Source organism: Plecotus auritus (assembly GCF_963455305.1).
Source record: "Plecotus auritus genome assembly, chromosome: 7".
NCBI classification, from domain to species: domain Eukaryota; kingdom Metazoa; phylum Chordata; class Mammalia; order Chiroptera; family Vespertilionidae; genus Plecotus; species Plecotus auritus.
In genome coordinates, this window is record NC_137774.1 from 23,012,135 (window position 1) to 23,036,965 (window position 24,831).

A 24,831-nucleotide genomic window follows, 5' to 3' on the forward strand; every position below is an offset into this window, starting at 1 on the left:
GCCCCATTCGCTGTCCCGCCCGCCTGAAGGTCAGAGGCAGGGGCGCTGGAGCCCCTTCTGGGGGCTGGGAGACTCCGGCGCCCTTTCACTCGTTCACTGGCCGAGACCCTAGCAAATTCGGCGTGGTCAGGGGCCAGCTCCCTCCCTGGAAAAGGCCGCATCGTTCTCTTTCCTGGCAACTGTGTTGGCCCAGGAAGATGTCTTGGGAGCTTGGAGGCCCAGATACTGTCAGTTCCACCTCCACCTTCACCCTTTCTCCGTATCACCGTCCCTGGTGTCCCTGGTGGGTTGAGGGCCAGTGCCTGCCGCCCTCCAAAGTCCCAAGGTGGACAGCCTGCTGGGCCAGGGCATCACAGATCCCTACGGCTTAAAGGGGAGGGAACTGGGACTCTAGATAAGAGATCTGACCGATGGTTGCCGGAGGGGGGAGGGTTGGGTGACTGCATGAACATGGTGACGGGATTAAGAAGTACAAATCTGTAGGATGTAAAGTGCAGCACAGGGAAGGAATAGAGTCAGTAATGTTGTGATAACTAGGTCTGGTGCCAGGTGGATACTTGAAATATCGGAAAACTACTTTGTAAAGTATGATTGCCTACCGCCCTAACCACTATGCTGTACACCGGAAACGAATAGAAAATAGAATTGAATGTAAAAAAAAAAAAGTCACACAAAAAGAGAAAGAAAAAGAGGAGAGAACTGGGGGCTCAGTGACGGAGAGACCATTGCGGGGCAGGGTGGGGGGGTTGAGGGAGGGACTGACAGTCCAGCTCCTACCCTTCCCACTGCTGGTATTTGGGTCCGCAGATACCTGTTGGCTGGGCGAAGAGGAGAGAAGGTGCCGCCCTGGCCAGCTCCCAGGATGGGGGCAGGAGGCAGCTGTCCTTGCAGGAGTGTCTGGGGAAGGATCGGCCTCAGGGAGACTGACAGTGGGACTCCCAGAGAAAGTCCCAGCCAGGCCCATTATTATACAGGGAAAACCGAGGCAGGAAGGGAATAGCCTATTGACCCGCACGCCCCACACCTCCCAGGGAGTCAGAAAAGTTACACGGGAGAACTTTCAGGCTGAACGTTGCCACTGGAGTCAACAGCCTTGAGGCTCAGGAGATACAGAGATGGAAAAGAGTTCTAGGGTCTGCGGTATTTGGGGGACCACGGCCAAACCTCTCCTCGGAGGAGAGAGAGGGATCACCCACCTGACCAGCCCCACCTACTCAGAAGCGCTAAAAGGGGTTGCGTTTCCACTAGGGCGCCCCAGAAAGGGAGCCGGGAGTCCGCGGAGTGGGTGGGGCGCCGGCTGAGGTGAGTGGCCAGTAGAGGGAGCCCGGCCCCTGGCCTGGGACGCAGTACGCGCTGGGAGCTCCGGGGGCTCCAGGCTCGAGGTGGCTCGGCGCCTCCCAGCCCAGCCCTAGCCCAGCGCGTGGCCCGCGCCGGCGCCGCCGCCAGCTCCGCAGCTCCGCCTGCGCCCGAGCCGCGCTGCCGCCCCTGGGGTGCAGCTGCCGCCGAGCCGGAGGCGCCCAACCTTTTGTCTCCGCCTCCAGCCCCTCCTAGCTCCCCAGCCGCGCCCCAGCCCCGCGCGCACCACAGAGCGCACAGCGCCGCCGTTCACTTCGCATTGTAGCGTTTTATTGTTTTCTCGCGTTTTATTGTTTTGTCTCGGTTTTTTTTTTGTTTGTTTTTGTTGTTGTTGTTTCATCTCGCTCCGCTCCGGAGAGAAAAGTGAAAACCTGAGGTGGAGCCCGCAGGCCAGGCGAGCAAAGCCGGGGCCGAGGGGCCGAGGGGCTGGGAGGGCGGGAGCTCTTCCGGGGGCGGGGCCTTCTCCTGCCGCCAAGGACCCCCCAGCCCTGTACAATATAGATGCTCACGTAAAATGAAAAAAATTAAATGCTTTGAGTTAATCTCTAAATATTATGTACACAGCAATGTACACCTTTGAATAAATTAATACCAATTTGCATATTCTGGGAATCTTAAAGCATATTTACACAAATTACCATTTATTTCATAAATATCTTTTTTTTTCCCTGGGGACTCAAGGCAGAAGTGCCACTCCCTCCGCTGACCCAGGGGTGGCAGGGGCTCCTGTCTCTTGGGGGAAGGGGTGCAAGGACTAAAAGAAACGGTCCCTCCCTGCTCAAGTCTACACTGACCTCAGTCTTCACGGACCCCAGCATCCCTCAGCCCAGACTCACAGGCGGCCCAGGCAGGAGGCCAGGGCCTCTGGGACGCTCTCGGAAGCTCCCACCCGAACCCCTGCACCTTCTGGCTCCTGAAGAGACCGCTGGGCTGGGGGTGAGGTCTCCCCACAGCGCAGGAGGACCCGGACAATGCCCCCATGATGCCACCTTGACACTGGAGCAAACCTGGACCGAGTCCAGGGGCTCCAACGCGACTGTGATCCCGGAGCGGGTCTCCTTGTGAGGGCCAGGGACGTGTCCCAGCCCCCGCTGGCTAGTCGGGGCTCTATTCTGGCCGCTGCCGCGCTCTTGCTCCTTTATTTAAATAAATACCCATTCTGTGCTGTACAGGTCCCAAGCAGCAGGAGCAGGCAGCCCGGGAGGCCAGCGTGGCAACGGAGCAGCTGGGCGCCGTCACTTGGGCGACTCCCTGCCGGGGGAGAGGGCTCGCTGGCTCTCCAGCCCACTCACCAGTCTCTGGATGCTCTGCAGTTCGCTGGCCGCCTCCTTGGCTGAGCCGCTGGGCGACAGGGCTCCGCGGGGCTGGGCCCCCACTTTGCGGAGAGCCAGCTCCGGCAGCGGGCTGGGCTCCCGGCTGCCGCCCGTCGCCTTGGAGCCCTCCGCCGCCAGCCCAGTGGTGAGGAGACTAGTGCTGGGCGGGATGGTGACCGGGATCTGGTAGGGGCTGAAGCGCAGACGGGGCCGGGCACTGCCCAGAAAGGGGCTCCGGGAGAGGGAACCAGCGGCGGCAGCGGCGGCGGCGGCAGCACTGGTGGCCGGGAGAGCGGAGGCGGCTGCGGCGGCGGCGGCCATGTAGGTGTAGGGGTAGGGGAAGAGGCCTCCGAAAGTGGGCATTGGGATTCCCTGGAAGAAAAAGACCACAGAGGTGAGGCATCCCGCCTGAGGTGTCTGAGGGTGAGCTGGGTGCTGGGGGTGGTGCGAGGTTAGGACGCCGCCCCCACTGTTTCAGGAATAGGAGGCTAGAGCTCACAGAACGATGCCCCAAGCAGCACAGTTAGGCATGAGCCCTAGGCCCATGGCCAAACCCAGTTACAAAGCTCTGTGCCAGTCTGCGAAAGGGAAGGACATGCCAGGCCGCTGGACTGGCCTAGGCAAAGGCCTGGAGGGAGGAAACAGGGCAGGCGTGGGTCCAGGTGGCAAGCAGGCGGCTGTGGTCGTCTTGGGAAGTTCTGCTCACTTGGAACAGTGTCCTCCCCAGCCCTGCTCTCTGCAGGTGCCCCAAAGGGTGGAGGAAGCACGGGCAGGGGGGAGGAGCTTTGTCAAGTCTCCCTCTGCCGGCCCACCTGCTCAGAGGTCTCTGCCTGGGCCGGGAGGAGGGTACAGGTGCCAATCAGTTTATAAACTGGCCGGAATATTCCATAAAGAACTCCTGGCGGCACCTCAGTGGCAGCTGAGGAAGGAATGCAGTCTTTGCCTGTGGAAAGCACAGTAGCCAGGAAACCTTGGATAAACACCACCTGAGTCCACGAGGCCGACTTTTGGATTATGTGACCTTTGAAATAATGGCTCTCTCCCCAGAGTCTGTGGGTACAGGGAGGAGGGCAGGGAGCAGACTGTGCTGGGCTGCTAGGGAGACTCAGGCCTGGCTCAGGCGGGAAGAAAAAAAAGTAGCAGCTTAGTCAGAAATGAAAAGATATCCTTCCTAGAAGGTCAAGCCCTACTGGGCACTCAGACCCGGCATTCCAAGTTGGGAGAAGGGAGGTTGGCATCAGCTCTCCGCACTTGGCTCTACCTGACAGCCAGGGGTGGGCTACCCTCGCCTGGGTACTTAACTCCTAGCCATGTGCCAAGGGATGCCTCCTGAGTGCTGGGTACTCTCACCCGGCCTTGCACCTGTTGACCAGGCTGTGTCTAGAAGCCGTGACTTCCCCATGACCTCTCTGATGCCCATGCTTGTCACCAGAATTTGGGGAGGATGCATTCACATACTTGCAGAATCAAGGGTTCAGATCCTACCTCCAGGCCCTGAACTCTTATTTTCCAGATGCTTCCTTGCCAACTCAGAGCCCTAGGTATGTGATGTTAGTGCCTCAAACACTCCCCCGCCCCACTAAAACCTATTTCAGCATCTCCTCCCCCCCCTTTAAAAATTTTTGCTTCTGAACCAAAGGAGCCTTCTCAGACCCGAACTCCTATTTTCCTTCCCGTTAGATATGATCTCAAGGGTTCAATTTGCCAGAAACCTCAGAGGGGAGAAAATGAATGAAGAGAATCCAAATCTTTCCACAGGGAATATTCCACCCAAGCAACCAGAGAGGCCGCACACCTCATCGGATCTCCTTATTTTGCTGTTGGCCACAGTTTAATAAACTCTCCCCTGGGAGCTCAGAATTTCAACCTGGGCCTGGGGAACTGAGCTCCTTTCCCCTGAGGTGTGTGGCTGGGGCAGTTTGGAGACCCAAGGTGGGATCAGGAATAGCCCGTCCTTTGTCAGGTCAGAGGACTTCCTGGAGGGCCTGGAAAACACATCTGGAGATGGGTCGTCTTGGTGGTCAATTGTCCAGGAAACATTGGACAATATTTTCCTCCTTTCTTTGTCCAGCCACCTTGGCCTTTCAGGGACTGACAGGGAGTCAAGGGCCTTTGTTCCCAAGGAAAAAGTCCAGAGGCCAGGAAAGTGGACTTCCCAAAAGCCAGGGGCAGCCCCAGTCTGTCCAACAGGCCGAATCTAATGGGTGCTTCACTTTATTGTTATTAATAGGGAAGGAAATGGGCCCAGAGAGGGTCAGGGACTTGCCCAAGGTCACACAGGAGTCGGAGGAGCACCCTGGCCAGACCCTGGACCTACAGTCGTGGTATCCCTGAACTAGGTGTCCTAGAGAGTGTATATCAGGTCTTCCCAGGACAGAGTCCTTGCCCACTACAGCACCTCAAGCCCTGTGCCCACCCCTCCTCCCTCCATTGCGATGCCACCAGATCACAGGCCTTACCTGAGATGCCAGCATGTGCTGGGAGAGGTGGAACGGGAAGGGCGCGGCGGTGCTTGCTGCACTGACGGTGGGGCCCAGCCCGCTTGCGTCCAGCCCGGTGGTGGCCCCCGGCCCGGCTCCGCCATTGCCACTGCCTGCCACCGAGGCCAGCAGGTGACCCATGCCCATGGCGGAGAAGGCTCCAGGGCCCATGGCGAACTGTCCCGGGTGCAGAAAGAGCGGCTGGCCGGCCCCCAGTGGCCCGAAAAACTGCTGCCCATGCAGATGGCCGGAGAAAGCCAGTCCCGGGAGGTGGCCGGTGCCCAGGGGGGACGCACTGTCTGTCTGTACCACCAGCGGTGCCAGGCTGGGCTCCTTGCCCTCACCCGCCTCCTTGCGCCCCTCGTCCTTCCTCCTGGCTTCTGCCCGCTCCTTCTCTAGGCTCCGCAGACCAAATGGGCTGTCCCCGCCACTCTCTCCCGGTTCCTTGCCCCTCTCCGGGCTGCGCCGCTCCCGGCTGCGCTCAGGTTCGCTCAAGCGAGGGGGGCTGCTGCTGTCTAGGGCTGGGCTGCGGCCCAGCGCAGGTCCCGCGCGCTCCTCGCTCAGCCTCTCGGGTTCTGGGTCGCTGTCTGCGGCGAACGACTTGTCCTCGGCTGCAGGGGAGAGAGGACACGCGGGATGACAGGGGCCCGGGAACAGACAAAGTCGAGGGCTCTCCCGTGTCTGGGGCGGGTCCGAGAGACTTGGAAAGGCCTGCTGTCTGGGAGACAAAATGGGCTGTCCCCATTGAGCAAGTGGAAGGCTTCCTGATCCTCGTGGGGCAAGGGGCAGAGGCAGGTCACCTAATCCAAGACCCCTTCTGCAAGGTGGGAGGAACTGAGCCTTGTAGTCCCCTTTGCTGCCAGCGGCCCGCGGCGCCAGGAACCTAGCTGGGAGTCCAGTGGGATCTGCTGGCTACAGGGACCGTTCTCCTGGGGGCGTCCAAACCCCAGGCGCTTCCCAGGGTCTTAGGGCTTCCCTGACTCGGAGCAGAGCCAGCCCGCGCTCTGAGAAAACCCTCCCGTCTCCCTTCCCCCTCCTCCGGTCGGTTCTACCGCCAGACCCTCACCTCGGGTCCGGTGCAGGCGGAGGGGACTAGGGGCTGCCCCCGGGGACTGCGGCGGTTCCCGAGCGGGGGGAGGGTCGCATGACGAGGCGTCCGACTCGGCGCCGTCGCGCTCCGGCTTGCAGTGTTCCTCGTACAAGCGCAAAGAAGGCAGCGTCAGCTGCTTCCTGGGGATGGACAGAGGGAGCGGGTCAGAAGGGAGCGCACCCACCCCCACGTCCTGCTGTAGGCACCCACCGCGGATGGTCCCACGCACCCCTCACCTTTTCTCCCTCCTGCCGTTCCCCGTGTCCCGGAAGCCTTTGGCAAACGGGTTGTTGTCGATCTTCAGCTGTGTGATCTGCGGGGACCGAGAGGGCGGTGCCAGGTCAGGATGCAGTCTGGCCTGGGGCACCCGGAGGGCAGCGGCTCAGAGGAGAGCCGGGGAGTGTCCACTTGATACCCTCCCGCCTGGGATGTGCAGCCCTGAGCCCAAAGGCGAGGTGTGGCTCCAGGCGGGCCTCTCAGAAAGCGACAGGGTCTCTCCTCCTCCCAAGTATTCGAGGTAGAACCTCTCATCTTGCACACACAGGCCCAAAGCTGTGCGCACAGCGTGGAATCTGTCCCAGCACGCCTACAGGCATACAGGCCCCGGCGCGCACACTCCGGCACCTGAGCAGACAGCGGGGCACGCAGTCCGTAGGTACATAAAAGACAAGTCACACTCACGGCCCGCACACGCAGGGGCGCAACGACAAAGCAAGTGCCCGCAGAACAAACAAGTAAACATGCTTCCACACGCCCCAAATGGTGCACGCATACTGGAGCGCACACATCGGCTCACAGGTTCACAAAGACAGGACGACAGTCAGGACGCTCGCACACTCTCGTTCACCAGAGTTATACACACCGAATGGACCGATGCGGTGGTGCTTTGCCCCTTTAGAAAGAGGGAGTAGAAAGGCAGAAAGCAAGGGTGGGGATGGGAGGGGGGTCTTTGGCTTGAAGGAAAAGTCTCTAAGCGCCTCCCAAGTGGCCTGGGGCCTGGACTGGCCCAAAGGTGGTGGCTTTGGGGGCTGTCACCTGCCCCGATCTCTGGCTACCCCGGGAGAGTGAGAACTGGGCCCCAGGTTCTTAGCGTGGGGTTCTTAGCATTGAGAGAGCCTGGGCACATTGCCTAGGGCTGCTCTCTCTTCATTTAAATTCCCATCCCGGAGCCAAGAAATAAACGAATGAAATGTAAAATTGTCAGCGGGGCCGTCTCTGCTAATTGCTAAGTAAACATCCCCACCCGGAGGAGCGCGCCCAGCTGTTGCGGGCCCCAGGGAGCGTGTACGTGCGTGCGTGTTGTGGACTCGGGAGGGAGCCTGGGGATTTCGGCGGGCACTGGGCTTACAGAGAAAAGCCTTGGTGCTGGGGAGTGGGCTGCGAGGGAGCGAGGCGGGTGCGGGGCGGGGGCTGCGGGCGGATGTACGTGGAGTGTTGGAGCCTGCACGCGTGCGGGGGCTTGGGTGCAGGGGCTGCCCGCACCTTGTCGTTCTGGTAGGCAGTGACTGCGATGAAGTCGGTCTCCGGGAACACGTAGGTGCGGAAGGTGCTGTAGGGCAGCTTCAGGATGTCGTTGGCTCTCACGATGTGGAAGCGCGGCTGGTACTTGTGCATGGAGTTCAGGATGGTCTGCGGGGAGGGTGCGGTCAGCCGGCGGCCCCCGCCTTCCGGGAGCATCTCCACTCTCTGGGGACCCTACCTCTTTCAAGTCCTGTCTCTCACACGTTTCTGCTTTCTCTACGCCCCCTCCCCTCCCTTTGCTATTTTCTCCTGTGTGTTTCCCCCCCCTGCTCTTTTTTCTCGTTTATAATTCTTTTCAGTCTATTTTCTTTATCCCAGTTTCTCTCTCCATTTAAAAATATTTACCCGAGGTGAAAACAGAAATGAAACAACGTAAAAACCCTCCACAACTCCACTCTTAACCCCTCTTCCTAGGCTCATTGCTGAGCCCTGGAACACCCACGGAGAGAAGATGGGGAACTTGGAGGACTCACCCGCTGCCCTAACTACGGATAGGCAGTCCCCTTGCCCCATGAACCCCCCTCCCGTTAGCGGGTCCCGGCTTAGGCGGAAGCAGAGAGAACCTCCAAACTCCCTCCTGCCGGACTGTGGGTCTCAGAGAGGGCAGGGAGGGGCTGAGGTAACTTTTAAATCTCCTAGTTCGGGCGAGGAAGGTGAAAACAAGCTGAGGTCCTGGGCAGGTCTTCCAAGCTCCACACCTGAAGACCAGCGGCTGTGGAGCGAGTCCCAACCGCACCTGCATCCACGGGTCTCCAGGAAGGGCTCCTGCAGGGCCTGACCCAAGCCCAGGCTGTGAGCGGCCTGGGACTTCCCCGCCCCTCAGCTGCCATTCCCCAGGCTTGCGGAGCAGAGCCGTCTGGGCCCAGGCCCAGGCCCAGGCGGCAGAAACCACAGGCCAAGAGACCTGGACAGCGGCACCCCGGGATTCTGCCAGCGCTCCCCTCTGGGGAATCTGCCTGCCTCTCCTTGAACCCTGGGCTGCAGTGCTAGGTGCGGTCTCCGGCCCCATCCCCCAGCCGCCCACACTCACGAAGCCGTGTTTGTCGGAGATGTTGTTCGTCAGCTTCAGCTTGTGAAAGGCCACCGGCTTGGCCATCCACTGCTCTCCTGTGGCCGGGCTGTCCGGGTGGATGTACATGCGTTTGGGCATCTCCGGGTCGGCCTTCCCGGCCACCATCCAGCGCGAATTATGGAATTTGTAGCGGCAGTCGTCAGCGGCCACAATGTCCATCAGCAGGATGTACTTGGCCTTCTTGTCCAGACCGCTGACTCGCACCTTGAAGGGAGGAAACATCCGCCTGCGAGGAAGGGAAAGGGGAGACGCCGTGGGGCCCTGGACTCTCTCCCGGGACACACCACGGCCTGGAGCTCCCGCATCTGGGTTTCCCGCAGGTCGCTGTTCTGCCCCCTTACTGCTGCCTGGGAGACCCCACCTGTGGTTGTTACCGTGGAAACTCCCATTTCTTGGTAGACCCTATGCTCGGGTCTAGGAACCCTTTCACCCTCATCTGAGAGGACAGCCAATGTCCAGGCAAGAAACCCAGACCCTCTGAAAATACAGCCGCTTCCCCTGATCTCCCTGAAATTCGCTCAGGGGGTACCCCCACGGGGACAGCAGCTGCCGGGGATCATTCAGAGGGTGTGTGTTTGGGGACCTGGGTTACAGGGCCGAACAAGGACCCTGACCCTCAAGCTCCAGGGAGGAGGGCAGCCTGCGGCCTGGACTGCGGCTGAGTGGAGGGGCCGAGGGGCGGGCGACTGTAGCTCCCTTTTGGCTTTAGGGCCTGGGCCGCCTGTGTCCGAGCTCCCTGCTCCTAGGCCCCGAGGAGGCCCCGGGCGGGTCAGGGCTGCGGCTGGGCTGGCTCCGCGGTCGCTGTCGGGACCCGAGCGGTCGGGACGAACCAGCGGGGCAGCCTGGGTCTAGCAGGGTGCGGGTGCCGTTCTGGGCTCCAGGGTCGGAAGAAAGTCCCGGAGACGCCGGGTCTCCCTGAGTTCCAAGCCAGACTGGGAGGCAGGAGAGCACGGCCGCGAGGCTGAGTTGCAGCCGAGACCTCCGAGACCCGCCAGGGCCGAGCCGCGGGCCTCCTCCGCCGCGGGCCTCAGAAGGGTTGGAACTATTCTTTAGGAGCACGTTTTCGTTTTACTTCATTCGGGAGAGTTTGATGTTTTCGTTCTTTAAATATCGCTCGGTGCCAAATGAGAAAAGTCATTTGGTTGTCTGTGGGAGCTAAGCGTGGCGCCGGCCCGAGCCGGGAGCGCCGGGCGGCAGGCTCGGCGCAGGCGGGTGCTGTCGGGTTCCCCAGCCCGCCCGCCCGCGCGCCCCCCGGCCAGCGGGCCGCCCTACCTCCCGGACTTGGTGATGACCATCTCGGTGCCCAGCTTGTGGAACTGGTCCCACAGCTCTTTGGCTTCCAGCGTCACCTTGGGGTCGTCCTCCACCTCGTCCTCGGGCTCCAGGCTCTTAAGCGAGCGTAGATGCGCGGCGGGCGGGTGCGGGCCGAGTGCCGAGACGTGCAGCCCCGCCTCGGCCGCCGCTGCCGCCGCCGCCGCCGCCGCCGCCGCCCCCGCCAGGCCCGGGTCGGGCAGAGGCTTGGCCAGCGCGCCGGGCGGCAGTGCGAGCGCGGGGAAGAAGGAGGGCTGCGCTGCCGCCAGGAAGGCGGACATGGGGAAGTCGGCCGGCCGTGGCGCGTGGAACGGATGGTAAGCCATGGCGCTGGCCGCCAGCGCCGGCTCTCTCATCGGGACATCCGGCCCAGGCGCCTGGGGGCCGGGGCCGGGGGCGCGGGGCTTGGACCCCCGGCCCGGGCGGCGGCGCGCGAGTTGGAAGGGCGACCCGGGTGGCGAGCGCGGCGGCGGCTCCTCCCGCTCCCCGTCCGGCGCACAGCGAGGGGCGCGGGGCTCTGAGCGCGGGGGTGGCGGGGGCTCTGCGCGGGGCTGGGCTGGGCTGGCCCGCTCCGGCGCCGGTGACCACGCGCGACTGGTTAGATCTTGTCGTGATCTCTGGGAAACTGTGACTATCTCACATGTCCTGCCCTGCTCGGATCCCCTGCGCTAACGAGCCAGGCCCCCCTTGATTGCTGATTTTACGCTTTTTGGACCAATTGTGGGTCTCCGGGGGCGGGGTTTTGACAGCTCAGGCCAAGCTCCGGCCGGGAGGGGGGGCCGGGGAGAAGGTGTCGGAAGCCTCAGCAGTAAGAAAACATGTCAACAGAATAAAATATTAACCAATGACGGGCCAGCGGGCCCTGAGACCCCTCCCCCTGCCCCGGCCCCCACCCCGCGCCGGAGCCCGAGGCTGGCCGCGCCGGTACAGGGAGCGCGGCTGGCCGATCCGACCCGCCTAATGGGCTTGAGGCGAGGGGCGCCCTGGTCTCAGGGCCCCGAGAAAGGACCCCCAGCCGCTCGCCCGCCCCAAGTGCAAAGCATTGACATGGCCCCGAGAGGAGAGGGGGCGCCCTCCGCCTGCGTCCGGCAGCCTGAAGGCTCTGGCCCGCTCCTCAGCTTGGCCTCCGACCCCGCTCCCGGCCGCGGCGCCGCCCGGGGCCCTTGCACTCCGGAGGGAGGCTGCGGGTGCTGGAAAGAGAGGCCGGTGGGCGGGCGAGTCGGGAGGCGCGGGCGGCCGAGGTCCCGGAGTGGAACCCAAGTGGCGGGAGCTGGTGAGTGGAGCGGTGGCAGAGCCTGGTGGGGCCGGCGTGGGCGGGAGCGGGACGCGCGGCCTTGCACTCCGGAAACGCGGGGACCCCTGAGCCCGCGCCTCCCGTTACTGGGGGACTCAGGAGGAACTTGGAGTTCTGGGCAAGCCCTGGACTTAGCAGGTCTGCGCCCCAACCCAGACCTGGGCCCTCCAAGGGCATTCTCGGGGCCAGGAAGGGAGCGCACCTTTCGCCCAGCACAAGGCGGCCAATCCCGGCCCCCGATTCTTGACCCGCAACCCAACTAATTTTCGCCGCATCCGGTACTGGAGACAAAAGTCTCCCTCATCCTAAACACAGGCATCCTCCATCCACTCTCCGCCCCTTTTCCCAAGTCCAGTAGTGGGGAGCCGTGGGGTCCGAATGTTGGTGCGAACCTGATCACTCCCCTCCGGGTGGTTAAACGCACGTGTTCAACCACAGGTGCGCACCAACAGTCCGGTTTTCCGGCAGCCCCAGTATCCTCCCACCCCCGCGATGCGTGTGTGTGTGTGTGTGTGTGTGTGTGTGTGTTACGCCCTGTGTGATGGTGCCCTCTGTGCGCAGCGGGAGCAGCAACTTGAGGCGCGCTGCCAGCGTGAAGCGGCCACACACCTGCCTGGAATCGCGCTTGGGTTTCGACACTCAGACTGATTCCTGGTAAGGACGAGACGGGCCACTCCTGCCCGCACAACCAATGCAAGTGCGGGTGAGTTCGGCGGGCACAGGCCCCGCGCTCGCATGGTGGGCGCGTACAGCCCACACCCAGCAGCGTCCCAGGCAACCTTGCCCATCTGCTGCTTGCCGTCTGCTGCGCGCACCCAGTCTCAGTGCACCTTGTTGCTGCGCACTTGCATCTGGAATGTAAAGCCGGCTCACCCCTAGCATTTTGGGTTCAGGACCGCCGGAGCTGTTGGACCTCCGCGACCATTTTTCTGTTTCCATCGGCCCTGGGGCTCTCGGAACTCCCCTACCCAGCATTCAAAGGGGCGCCGCTCCCACAGGGTTTTTCTTCTCGACCTCGCTGTCGGGTGGGTCGCTCCTCACTTGGTGCCTCTTTTCTGTCCAGAACGAATCTTCGACTCCGCGCTGTGCAGCCTACGCAGCCGGGGCAGGATCCGTTGCAGCTTTGAACAGGGAAAGCCCTGCCGGGTCCATCTTAGGCAGGATGTGGTCCCTCGGGAGGGGATTTGTGTGGACAGATTTTCGCCATCCGTGAGGTGACCAGATAATAGCCAAGGCAGCGTAGCTTAGCCGGGAATCCAGGGACGGGCCTGGAAATCCGTGAATACATATGCAAAGTCGTGTATGTACACGTACTTTCGTACTTGTAAGAATGTGTGTACACCTAACTGTGCAATTTGGATATTTTCCTGGGGAAGGTCCGTAGCTGGTCCAGGGGTTCAAGGCCCAGAGAGTTTGGCCTGGATTATTTGCCCAAGAGACCCGGCGGCGACAGTGCAGCGGCTGCATTTGGGGTCCATGACCCCACCTGGCCACAGGAACTGGACCATGGGCCAGCCTTCCGGCGGCCACAGGCTTTTTCTGGGCCCTGGCTCCGCAGTCTGTCCTGTCCCACCCTCCCGCAGTGAACCCAAGGTTTTGCTACAGCCACTCTCAAGATTCTGAATCTGCACCCTGCCCTCCTCCCCTCTCCAAACTCTCCAGCGAGGAATGTCCTTGGCGCAGCGAAAACCCGCGCTGGGGAGGCTCAGACGGCCCGCGCGTGCGGCACTATGCAGCGCCCCCTCCCGCTCGGCCCCTCCCCCACCTGGGTCTACCCCTCTTCTCGGCCCAGGGAACTGGAGCCTCTGGGGGGTCCCTAGGGCTGAGAGAGCGTGTCTCTTTAAGAGGCCCCCGGGTGGGGGGCGCGCCTTGCGAGCAGCCCAGGGCTGGAGGGGGAGGGCACGGGCGGGGGCGGCTGGCGCCAGGCGGCCCAGGCTCCACAACAAAGCTCCGGCCCCTGTCACTTCGCATCGGCCGGGCCCCGCAGACGGGTGGGGGACGCGCGCTCAGCAGCCCCTCCCTCTCCCAAGTCCTCCGGGCCGGCGTCGGGCGGGCGCGGGCTCCCGGCCTGGGTCCCTGCACGCGCTCTGTGCGTTCTGCGCTTCCGCAATAAGGAAATCCCGCAAGGACCGCCTGGGCGGGCTGGGCTTCCTGTCAGTCCTTGGCCCCTTAACCTTTTGTGAGGTCAAGGGCCACTGCTAGGACCTTCCCTAAAGACACAGCCGCCGCCTGTGTCTTTAATCTGTGCGACTGGGCGTGGATCCGCGAGACCTGCCTGATGGCTTGAGGGTGTCTGGTGGGGAGGCAGAGGGACCAGCATCGGGGCTGGTGTGAGGCTGGTATGAGTGCGCAGCCGTATATGATTGTGCCCAGGCAAGGCTTGGGTGATGTGGGTGGCCCCCTGCGTGTCAGCACCGTGGAGGTGCTGTCTGGGTCTTAGCATGTCGTGTGTGTATGGGTGTGGGCGGACACACAGAGTTGCTTCCCATCCCGATTTCGAGGCCGGACCCGCGCCTCCCTGAGCCTTGGCGCCAGCCAGCCCCGTTTAGCGCCCGGCCTGGCTCCCCCGCGGTCCCGGGTCTGGCTGGGGTGGGGGCCGAGGCCTCCTTGACCCCGGCCCGCAGCAGCCCGGCCTGTCCCGTCCACTTAGACAAATTGCAGCTGACAGGCGCGTAGTCTCTCTGGAGTCGCCGCCCGTCCGTCGCCTCCTCCCGACCCAATTTCCCCGTGCAGGGTTGGGCCAAGTGGCCGGGATGGGGGCGGGGGGAGGGGGAGTTGAGAGCGGGAGGCGCGACCTCTTCCCCGCGGCGCGCTGTGGCACCCGCCTTAAGCCAGGCTGGGCAGCGGGGCCACTTTTCAGATTAGGGCCGGGTTAGTGCGTGGGCAGCCGCGGCCTGTGTGGCCCAGTATCCATCTTCCAGGCTGAGGTGAAGGCGAGGCCCCAGCCTGGCCCAGGACAGGACAGACCTGGCCTTTGAGGGGTGTCGCTCTGCACCTGAGCTGGCCACTGAGGACATGTCCCCGCGCACTTTGGGGATCTGAGGCCTCAGAGATTTGGGGATCTCCTCTCCCTGGGAGCTCCAGACTATTCGCTGCTCTAGGGTTGAGGCCGTGGGTCCCAGATGTCGGGAGTCGGCAACAGTGAGGTGCACGTGTGCGTGGATGTGCATGGGCGCGAGGTCATGGGCATGGTGTCCGGGATCGCGGCGGCGTGAACAGGCCATGCTGCTTTGTGGCTTGAGAAAGGGGCACAGCGTGGGAAGGACCCCCGGACCAGCCCACCTGCCCAGAGAGAGGGCGGGGCTGCTCTGCGCTGCTTGCCCCTCGCTGGGCTCTTGATTCGCTTTTGGAAATGCTTTCGCTGGGAGCTGGGGGCTGGGGGCCCGGATTCCCTGGGCAGCGCACCGCAACGTGGGCTCCCACTGACCGCCTCCGCCCTCCCTCCCCCGCTCCTGCTGAAGAGCTACCTGGCCTGTCCCTCCCATCAGCCTCCGGGGCCTCGAAACACCCTTTTGCCTTTTTGACCTACCCTTTCCTCCTTGCCTGCTTTGGCCTTGTGGCTCCTATCTGCAGGGCATGCTCCCCTCCCCCTCCTTCACAGAGGAAAACCCGGAAGCCCAGCGGAGCAGTCATTTACCTGCGGCCACACAGCTACCAGTGGCAGAGACACTGGGAGCTTAAGAGAGAGTGAGGTTGGCCCCAGCTGGTTTGGCTTGGTGGACAGAGCCCGCGGACTGAAGGGTCCTGCGTTTGATTCCCTCCAGGGGCACCTACCTAGATTGCAGGCTCAATCCCAGGCCCTGGTGGTGGTGGTGGTGGGGCCCTGCGAGAGGCAACCAACCCATGTGTTTCTGTCTCCCCCTTCCCTTCCACTCCCTCTAAAACATCAATGGAAATATCCTCAAGTTGAGGATTAACAACAACAACAACAAAAAAGCGAGGCAGGAATTCACTTCCTAGGTGCTGATATCACTGCTGTCCCAGTAGCTACTCTTCTCATACAGGTGCTGATACAGGAAGGCAATACTGAGACTCCAGGGCGCCACCCTCAGGCTGGGTTCTTGCTTTAAATATAAGACATACACGAAGGCTCTCCCCTTTGCTGCCCTGGAGTTTCCAGCTCTAAATCTGCAGGAAGGAGGCTGCCTTCCCTGTTCCACAGGGACCAAGAGCAGCTTCAACGTCAGTCAGGGGCCCTGGCCGTGTGGCTCAGTTGGTTGGCGCACCCTCCTGTACATGAAAGGTTGGTTTGGTTCACTTACGTAGGTTTCGCAGAGCGGAGGGAGGGGGCTTGTACAGGAGGCGACTGATGATGTTTCTCTCCTCTCTCTAAAATCAATAAACATAGCCTCGGCTGAGGAGCTGGGAGCTCTTGGGGCTAGGGGTGAATAGACTTAAGAGTCTTGGATCTTGTGGGGGCACAGGTCAGCTCAGAAAGGGGCCCTCACGTGAGGCAGCAAGGAGCAGATAGGCACCAGCAGGTTAGCTGTGTGACTTTGTGACCTTGGGCAAGCCCTGGCCTTCTCAGGGGCTTAGGCTTCTTTGCAAAATGGGGACCAAACAGTGCTCTTTTAGGTACCTTCTAGTTTAGAGAGTCTCCGAGCTGTGAAAATCAGAAAAATCAGCACCGAGAAGCCATTTCCAGTCCCAGACAGCAGGCAGCTGCCGGCCTCCACTTGCTTCCCGAGGAGCCGGCAGTGGTGTTGGACAGAGCGCTTGTGCACCTGACGTTGCCCTGGGACCCCGGCTCTTTCTCAGGTCAGTCCCAGACAGTGCCCTCTCTCCTTGAGCTGCCACCCCAGCTCCCACCAGCCGCCTCACAGACCATGAAGGTATTTTTTCCTCCATCACACTGAGAGAACGTCCATAGTCATTTGTCCTTTGAGCAGGTAGTGCTGTGAGAATCAGGGAGGTCACGTGGCTTCCTCAAGGTCACAGGGTCAGGCCACAATTAGATGCATGTTCTGATTGCCTCCTAGGTAATGCCACCTGGAGGTCTACTGGGGCGGAGGCAGAGATTGCCTTAGGTGTTCGACTAGGAGGCTGCTGTTCCATGGCCAGTGGGCAGTAAGATCCCCCACCCTGGAGCCCAGCTCTCACTTCCAGCTGATTACAGGCTGTGGCAGGGTCCATAACCTCCCCAATTAGTCAGGGGCCAGGCCCAAGGCCTCTCTGATAACCTGAGCTCCAGTGGCAGCCGCCATGGGGCCAGCTTATCTGGCCTCTCTTATCCTCCCCCTCCCCCCACATACTCAAAGAGTTGCCCTGGCTGTGAGCAGATGAATAACCAGATTGTCCTGCAAGCTCAGCCGGCAAGTCCAGCCCTACACCCACCACTTTCCCTGACGGGAGGAGGCCACAGCTGTTTTGCACCCCCTGGAGGGAAAGGGCTGAGCCAGGGAGGACTCCTGACTCCACGCTGCCAGCCGTTCCCTGCAGGGTTGGAGAGAGCTCCTGGCTCTCCATCCTGGCCCCATCCAGTTGCCATAGGGGGGGTTCTCAGGGGCTCACTCTTCCTAGAGCTCTGGACTCACCCCCAGGGAGCCAGCCCAGGGATAGAATGCACAGGTAGCCTCATGGCAGCCCTCCCGCCACCCCCTTTTAACTGAAACACTGCTCTGGCTCTGGGTGGAGCCCGACACATCAATGTCTCGAAATGGGGAAAAGCTGCTGCTCCTCAGGCAGCTCCCGCTGGCTGTGCCCGGGCCTCCTGACCTTTCAGCATGCTTCACTCCGCCATGTGATCTCTCACCTGCAGGTTCCTGGGCAGGAGGGACTGGCTTCGGACACCCTGTGTAGGGCCGAGTACTCAGCTTCCAGAACCTAGTGTGATTCAGGTCCCCCTTCTCCTAACGTGCCCAGCTGATCTCAGGTGCCAGGGTTGGAGAGGGTGCCTGTGAAGGGGGCAGGGGCCCCAAGAGCTGCCCCAGCTCCTGTCGGACAGTTGGATGGGAAGGCCTGATTGTGGCTATTACGTTAAATTCCACCCCAAACCACAACTGGCTCATTAGGTTTCCTTCGATCCTCCCAGGCCTCTCTGGGGTCTAGAGAAGTGGGGACTAGGGCTAGTATTATTCTGCTCAGCACCCCTTTTTGCTCCCCCTGCTCCTGCCACAGACAGGGAGTGTCAGGCCTGTGGTGGCCCCAGAACTCACTGGCTCTGCTAACAGGAAGGAAGGTTGGAGAATGGATTTAAATCAGGCCCCACCCAAATTCCAAGGCAAACATTCTCCTCCTTCCTATTCCCTCGATGACTCCCCCTCAGTTGCACACATCAGGCCAGGGGTGTTGGGAGCAGGGACACAGGGTCAGGCCCACAGGACTCTGCTCGGCGCTTGGCGAGGACCCTGCCCCCAGCAGCTCAGGGGTGGACACCAGTTGCAGCATGATTTATTGGAAAGACGTGCACTTTTGACAGGGCCTCAGGAACCACTGTTTCCTTCACCAAACAGTTCAGGACCAGTGTACACGGGCTTATAGACAAGACAGACAGATCCTTCCCACGAGCCAAAGGGAAGAGGAGGAGGGCTTCCCCTTCCTTCCTCCTTCCCTAACACTCTGGGCCTCAATTCACCCCATTCCAGAGGGAGGTTGACCAAGGGGAGCTGGGCAGTGTGAGCCACAGCCAGGAGTGGGCTGGGGCTGGCGATCAGGGTCGAAATGCCTGGCCAGGCCTTCCATCCTCTCCCCACCCAGGCCCCCCGTGGGTTAGAAAATACAAAAGCGGATCCAATGCAGGACACCATGTGCAAACAGGAGGGGGCGGCGCTTCTGCAGTCTCTTTCGGCCACAGCCCCGCTGACAGGGTCAGCGTGCACCGAGGTGCTTTGGAGAAGGGTCTCTTCTCCATCCAGGGAGGGGGGTGGCTGTTGTCACTAAGCTTGGGGAAGGTGGTTGGTGAAAGAGGAGCAGAGACTGAAGGGGAGAGCCGGAGGGGGCGCTTCTCCTCCTTCCTCCAGCAGGTGAGTGGGCCGGCCAGTCAGAAGCAGGTATCTGGTACCTAGGAGAAGCTGGTAGGGAAGAGGCTGAGGGGCTGACTCTCATTGGTGGGCAGCGGAGATCGGTAGCCGTCGAAGTTTCTTGGGATGCTGCCGCTGGTAGAACCTGAGCTGTTACTCAGAGTCTCGATGCTTCCCTCTCGCTGAAGTTCTGCAAGACAAGGAGAGGGCCGGGCCCGGTCAGTGCAGTCTGGGGATGGGGTCGGGCACGCTCTCGGCTGGCTGCTTGTCTGGAGGCGCCCATCTGGGTCCATTTCCATCCTTCTGCCGGGGATCCCCGCATGCTCCCCAGATGGACAGGTGGCAGCTCGGGTCACAGGGAGGCTCAGCAGAGGAGGGAGACCCTCCCTTGGCTGGTGGGCTCCAGTTGTTCCCTTGTGGGACCCCTTTAGGGCAGAAGTATGACCACCCTGACGATTTGTCTGGACCACACCGCGGACGTGCGCCCACGCCTGCACACACTCATGCACAGCCTGCATGCTCCCCGGACTCCAAGACCGGCTCCTGTCCTGGATCTACAGGTCAGGCAGGAGGGGAGAAGCCAGGACAGGAGGGCTGCGGCTTCCCCGCCTGGTCTGTCCCCTGCCCAGAGCTCCCACCCTGGCTCAGCCACTCACTTGCTCATTCATTCTCGCCCATGCAATCTGCCTGCTGGCCAGGCCCTGGTTCGTCTTTGGCAGGAGGGAATGCCTGGTTTGAGAGGGGCCTAGTCCAATGCAGAAAGGATTTCTTTCTTCTTAGCCACCAGGTCTCCTGAGCCCCCCACCCCCCACCGCAATGTATATGCTCAGAGTGGACCTGGGAGGCAGGCAGGGCGGCTCCAGCCCCTCCTCTTCCTGGCCCCGCCTGGCACAGTCATGCTGCCATCTTGCAGCTGATCCCACCTCACTCAGCAGTGGGCACCTTACTGCCCAACCGTCTCTTGACCCGAGACCGGTACCGGGTAGTGCGTTGTGAATGGACTTCCTTGGGTGCTGAATGCAAGGAAGGAGGAGTTGCTGCTTGGCTTTTGGAAAGTGGCCGGTTCCTGTCCCCTTTCAGTCCCTCAGAGTGGGCTCTCCGATGTGATCACACATCCCTGGGCAGACTCTGAGCGATGTGGTGACCTGTGACCTTTCCTTCTCCAAGGGACACCTGTCTTGGACTGAGGGAGCCTCGGTAGCTCAGGACTGCAACAGTCATTTGAAACGGCAAGGTATGTTCAACTGTCCCACTTGCCCTGGCTGGCTTGAGACCTTTATCTCCAGCCTGCACCCGCTCCCAGCCCCCCGCCGCCACACACACGCAGCACAGCTGGCTTTGGTTAGGGAATGGGTCATGGCCTTTACTCCTGGGCTGGCCATTACCAGCCATCCAGGAACTAACCACTGATCCCCACTCAGTAGCAGCAGCCACAGGATGGGGTGGGGGAGTCTGTGTGCTCTCCTTCAGAGCAGGCACCTGGGCCCAGGTTTGAGGGGCCTTCAGGTTGCACCAGCCACATCTGCAAGGGTGTGGCCGGGCACCAGACCCTCTCAGCAGATGGGGGCGTGAGAGGAGGGGAGTGTGGGTACAGGCAGTGGGCCTGACGATGGTCCCTGATCTGCAAGAGACACTGGCTGCCCTGGTGGGCCCAGTCCTGGGATGAGGAAGAGTTAGCTAGACCTGGACGGAAAGCCCGGTTCCTGTGTGGGCTCTCTTCTTCCTGGCTCATTCTTCAGACTCACCCTAATTTGGGCGTATAGGTCATTGTGCCAAGAGGGGGTGAGGACGGGAAAGCAGAGAACAGACCTTGGGGCTTCTACAGGGAAGCTTTGGACTCCAAGAAAGCATACTCCATCCCCTTCTTTCCCACAAGCAAGCAGAGGAGCTTGTGAGAGATCTCTGAGGCCCCCATTTGATTCCAGAGGCCCTTGCCCTCATGCACAGCCATCCCGGCACTAGGGGGCGCTGACAGCAGGGCCAGGAGGGCAGGAGAGAGCACCGGCAGTCAGTAGCAAGAAAAGCAGGGGCTTCCTTAGGGTCTGGACATGAGGCCCAAGGAAGAAACCCCCAGATGAAGGAGCAGGAAAGGCCACGAGGATGGGGGAAGGTGGGGCCCTTTCCAGAGCTGGGGGACAGGCCCCACATTCTCAATGCGAAGTGCTGACACCTCTGCACTGCCAAGGAAGCCGAGGAGATCGGAGCCCGGGCCCAAGCGCGGCACCCCCACAGCCCTTGGCACAGGCCCACAGCAACCCCACCTGCAGCCTCGGTGACCCCACCCCCGAGTCCCAGCAGACGCAGCTCGTCCCGCGGTGTAGGCGTAGCTTGAGCTGCCTGGCCCAGGTGGTCTCTTCACCAGTTAGGCCTGGGCACGGTGGGAGTGGGCAGGCTTCTCCCTCGCCCCACGTCCCAGGGTGACCAGCCTCTCCCCTCCTCTCCATCCCACTGCCACTGCCTGGTGAGGCCTGCACTTCCCACCTGATACCTTCCCCATTGACCTCCTGACCTCTAGACCCCCCTCTCCAACCCGCCAGCACACCAAAGCCAGTGGTCTGTCTACAGCACAAACCTCACCTTGCTCTTCCTCTGCTTAGACACCTTCGACCCCTAGCGGTGCCCAGGATAAGGCCTAACCTCCGCAGCACTATCAATGGCCTTTCAGGGCCTGCCCCAGACCTCACCTCACTAATGGTACTAAATTGAGGAAATAAAGGAGTGAACTTGAGACATTCTTAAAGCGCTCCAGGCTCCCTCAGCCCCCGGGCCACCCGCTCACCCTCCAAAGCTGAGCAGTGTCCACGGCCCTGTGAGCCCGTCCTGCTGCCCTGGCACATCTGCTCAGGTGTGTCCCGTCCAGGCGGCGAGCCCCCGGGGCCTGTGCTGTGCCTTATCTCCGTATCCTAGTGCCAACCACGGGCCTAGAGAACAGCTGGTGTGCAGGGAGCATTTCTGGAATGAACGAGTGGTGTGGTAAGGGGGGGAGGGGTTTTTCAGTGTGAGTTGTTAGTGAAAGAACCAGGGTCTGGCTGCGTTTGGCCGGTCCTGGCCTCTTTCCTACATGCCATCTTTAACCCCAAGACAGAGCAATGAGCGTGTGTGGGAGTGGGAGTGGAGGAGGGGTGCGCACACGCCCCCACCCGCCTCGAGTAATCCCGGCGCCCAGCCCTAGCAGCAAGCGGCAAATGGAAACGTGTGGCCTTACCTTCCTCCATCCCGAACACATGCTTTGTTACTGTTGGGTTGCTCACGGGCGCTGGGCTGTTGGCATTGTTTTTTTTTTCCTTTTTTTTTCCCTTGTGAAAAGAAAAGCATTGAGGAATCTTTTTTTGGAAAAGATATGGACAACGATCAAGAAGTACACGGGTCTCTGCAAGCAGGTGAGAGGGCGTTCGGAGGTGCGGACGGAGGTGTGGGTGTCACGCTGGGAGGAGGGTAAGCTGCGGCGGAATCCTGCAGCCGAGGACGACGGTGACATGCATGTGTAGGGGGCTGGGGACCAATCAGATGGGGTCTCAGGGATGGAACTGTCGTGACAGAGCCAAGACTCCCTTCAGCGTGGGAGTGGGGAGAGGAGCCGCACACGAGCAGGAGCAGCAGCTGTGGGGGGAAGGGCCCTGGCCCATGCAGTGCCGGCCGGCGCCCCATGCAGGTGGGCTGCCGGGAGAGGGAGAGGAGACAGAGACAGGCTGCGGGGTTTTCAGAGACGACTTCCGACGACTTGTTGACTCAGTGGCCCAGCCTCAACTGCCCCCACCTCCCTCACTCCCAAGACCCCCCCCCCCCCCCCCCCCCCCCGGTCAGGCGGCTCTCCTGCAGCTGAGCCGGGCTTGTGGGGAAAGCCTGCCAGAAACCTGCCAAGGCTGCAGGAGCAAGCTGGGCTCTGGGGGGAACTAAGGGAGCCTCCCGCAGAGTGGAAGCATGCTGATCCGGGCGGTGGAGAGAGCGAGCTCTGAGAGAGGCTGCTCTGCAGGCCTCAAAGCAAGTCTGGGACGAGGAGCAGCTCCGAGGTACGCGGCTGACCTCCGACAGATCATCTTGCTGCGGCCGCACATCCTCCAGGAGCTCTGTGCACCTGGGAGGTGGGTGCTGTCTCCCCCTCTTGCGGACGGCAACTCTAAGCAAGAGTAGGAAGTCACCTCTGGGTGCACAACCTTGTGAGAGAGAACCGCAGACACCCCCCCCCATGCCACCGCTGGCTGTGCCCACCCACCCCCCACTGGCAATGGGCCCGCTATGCCACGGGCCAGGATGGACAAGCCACAGGGACGGGGAGAGTGGAACGAGCGGCACCTGTCAAAGAGGAGCTTTGGCTCATGAAGTAAGTGTGGGAATGAGAGAGCTCGCTCCTCACGCTGCCCACACATGCGGAGCCTGGCGAAGCTCAAAGGTGTCAGGGAGGGCGCTGACCTCGTTAGGGAGAAGCAGCCTTGTGACTGGGGCACACACACCAAGGCAGACCCAGCGAGGAGTAGCTCTGAGTCTGGCCGAGGACGTGGGAGCGCAAGGTCACCCCACTCCTGGGCTGGGCTGTTCCCTCACCATCACTCCTCTCCCCGCACCCCCAGGGCACTGCGGCCCCTTTGCAAAGGCAGGAGCGACAGAACCCGGCTCCTGGAGCTGTGGTGGGTGCTGAGGGGCAGTGCTGGTCCCCGCCTGCTTCCCTGAGGTTCTCCCTGGGGTTGTCCTCTCCCCTGGATACAGACCCTGCCCTCCCACGAGGCCACCCTCCACCTGCAAGGCAGGGGCTTCTGGGGACAGACTGAGTGGAGGCCTCTTCATGAGTCAGTCACCTCATAAGCACCAACGTCTCAGTCTCCCAGTTCCCTGGGAGGGGGTGAAACGCTGGGACACAGCGCCTGCTGAGCCTTGCGTAGAGCTGGGTGAGCCCAAGTGGGCAGGAGGCCCCAGGGGAGGCTCAGAAGTGAAGTCCGACTTTGGGCTTGACCTCCAGGCCGGATGGCAGTGGGGACAGATGGCCAGAGACTCTGAGGTCAGCCCCTCTGGCTTCTGGTGGTGGGGGGCAGGGTGGAGGCCTGTTCCTGGGACCTGGCGGGGTCCGTGAGGGCAGTGCTGTGTGTGTTTGGGAAGAGGTTCCTGGGACCCCCGGCTCAGCCCAGGCCGCCTGGCACTTTCCTCTCCACCTACTGCCGGCCCTCTGGTGTGCTCAGCGGCCCCAGCCAGCCTGCGCGGTGCACTTAGAGCCTCCCCGTGTTGCTCATTAACGGGATTAGCCGAGCACTTTTATTGGGCCCTGGCGGCAGCCACACACCCCAGTCCCCAGCTAACCACCCAAGTGGCCTGGTGGGAGTAGGATTAGACGTCAGGGCCAGTCTTACCCTGCACCCACAGCCTGCCCACTTCCGGCAGCGTGAAGGGAGTATGCCGCCTCACTGAAGGCCTGAGGGGGTGGGGGGCTGCCCAGGCTAGGGAGGCAGTTGAGCAAGGGGATAAAAGCACAGCTCAGCCCCTGCACCCGCAGACTTGCAGCAGGTCCCTCCACATCTCTGTGCCTCAGTTCCCGCCCCTGAGGGTACCCAGGCGGGTTTCCTTGAGCAGGGGTGAGACGGAAATGGGATAACGCATGCAGATCGCACCCCAGAGCACAGCCTCCAGCCAGCCAACGTGAGTTCTAGGACTGTTGCAACCGTATCCGTGACTGCGGTGATCCATGGGACCCCAGGGTCCCCCTCCCCCGTCCTCCCCAGCAGGTGTCTCTGCCATCCAGCCCCCACCAGCCTGCCCTCCACTGGACCTTGCGAAAGATGCTTTTTAATCAAGAAATGGCCCGCGGAGGAAGATGGCAGATATGTGTTTATAGCTCTCTGTTTCCCTCCTTGCCTTTTTGTAAATACCCTGTTCCAAGCTGGAAAATAAATTTCCAACCCTGTTGACGTGCATCGATTTTTCCCTCCGCGCCCACCTCCCAGCCTTCCCCTGTCTGTGGCAGAGTCTGTGGTTAAGCCCCTGGCTTGGGCTGGGCTCAGTGGTACCCCAAGGGAGCGGGTGGCCCCGGGGCCCAGAGCAGCCAGCCAAACTGCTCCATGTTGCCCGGCGTCTGGCTCAGGGAGGGTTTGCACACGGAAACGGTTCCAATCCCCTTCTGCTGTGAGGCTTCTGGGCTAGGGAATGGGGTGGGGTGAGGAGGTTAGGGATTTTCGGCGTCTTCCCTGGATGGGCTCTGTGGAGAGGAGACCAGGGGACCACAGGACCGCTGCAAGGTCAGCAAAGGGATCCAGATGGGGTCTGCCCCAAGCAAGAGCTTGGTCCGCAAGGGGCCTGCCAACAGGGCCTGGGACCCCCTGTGCCAGCGGGCCTGCAGAGGGAAGCCGAGGCGGCCGGGCTGGAAGGCATCCTGCCAGGCTCAGCGAAACAGGCAGCTTCCTGGTGCCGACCCCGGAAAGATGGTCCAGGGGCCACTAGGGGTTGGACACC

The 24,831-nt window shown here is 61.8% G+C and overlaps 2 protein-coding genes and 1 long non-coding RNA gene across 17 annotated transcripts in view; 1 reads left to right on the plus strand and 2 right to left on the minus strand.

Annotated features, from left to right (window-relative positions):
* Nucleotides 1-1,983: 1,983 nt before the first annotated feature.
* On the minus strand, nucleotides 1,984-10,626 carry TBX2 (T-box transcription factor 2). Its single transcript, XM_080677791.1, has 7 exons — nucleotides 10,105-10,626; nucleotides 8,791-9,058; nucleotides 7,722-7,868; nucleotides 6,476-6,552; nucleotides 6,216-6,379; nucleotides 5,129-5,760; nucleotides 1,984-3,041 (listed from the first exon to the last, which is right to left on the minus strand). Exons 1-7 carry the CDS (start codon nucleotides 10,497-10,499, stop codon nucleotides 2,592-2,594), a joined length of 2,133 nt encoding a protein of 710 aa, XP_080533917.1. The 5' UTR covers nucleotides 10,500-10,626; the 3' UTR covers nucleotides 1,984-2,591.
* LOC308252914 lies at nucleotides 10,330-24,288 on the plus strand. The gene is made up of 4 exons (XR_013961075.1): nucleotides 10,330-10,460; nucleotides 19,564-19,630; nucleotides 21,704-21,776; nucleotides 22,370-24,288. It is a non-coding gene; the product is annotated as an uncharacterized lncRNA (long non-coding RNA).
* Nucleotides 17,800-24,831, minus strand: part of BCAS3 (BCAS3 microtubule associated cell migration factor) — a 490,554-nt gene continuing 483,522 nt past the window's right edge. For 6 of the 15 annotated variants that reach the window (XM_080677785.1, XM_080677788.1, XM_080677773.1 and 3 more), the window contains one exon: nucleotides 17,807-18,586. In XM_080677785.1, coding sequence (XP_080533911.1) covers nucleotides 18,438-18,586 — 149 coding nt within the window. In that variant the 3' untranslated portion in view covers nucleotides 17,807-18,437. Of the gene's footprint in view, nucleotides 18,587-21,601; nucleotides 21,693-24,831 lie in introns of all 15 variants that reach the window. The other 9 variants (XM_080677787.1, XM_080677784.1, XM_080677789.1 and 6 more) reach the window with 5 other exon arrangements.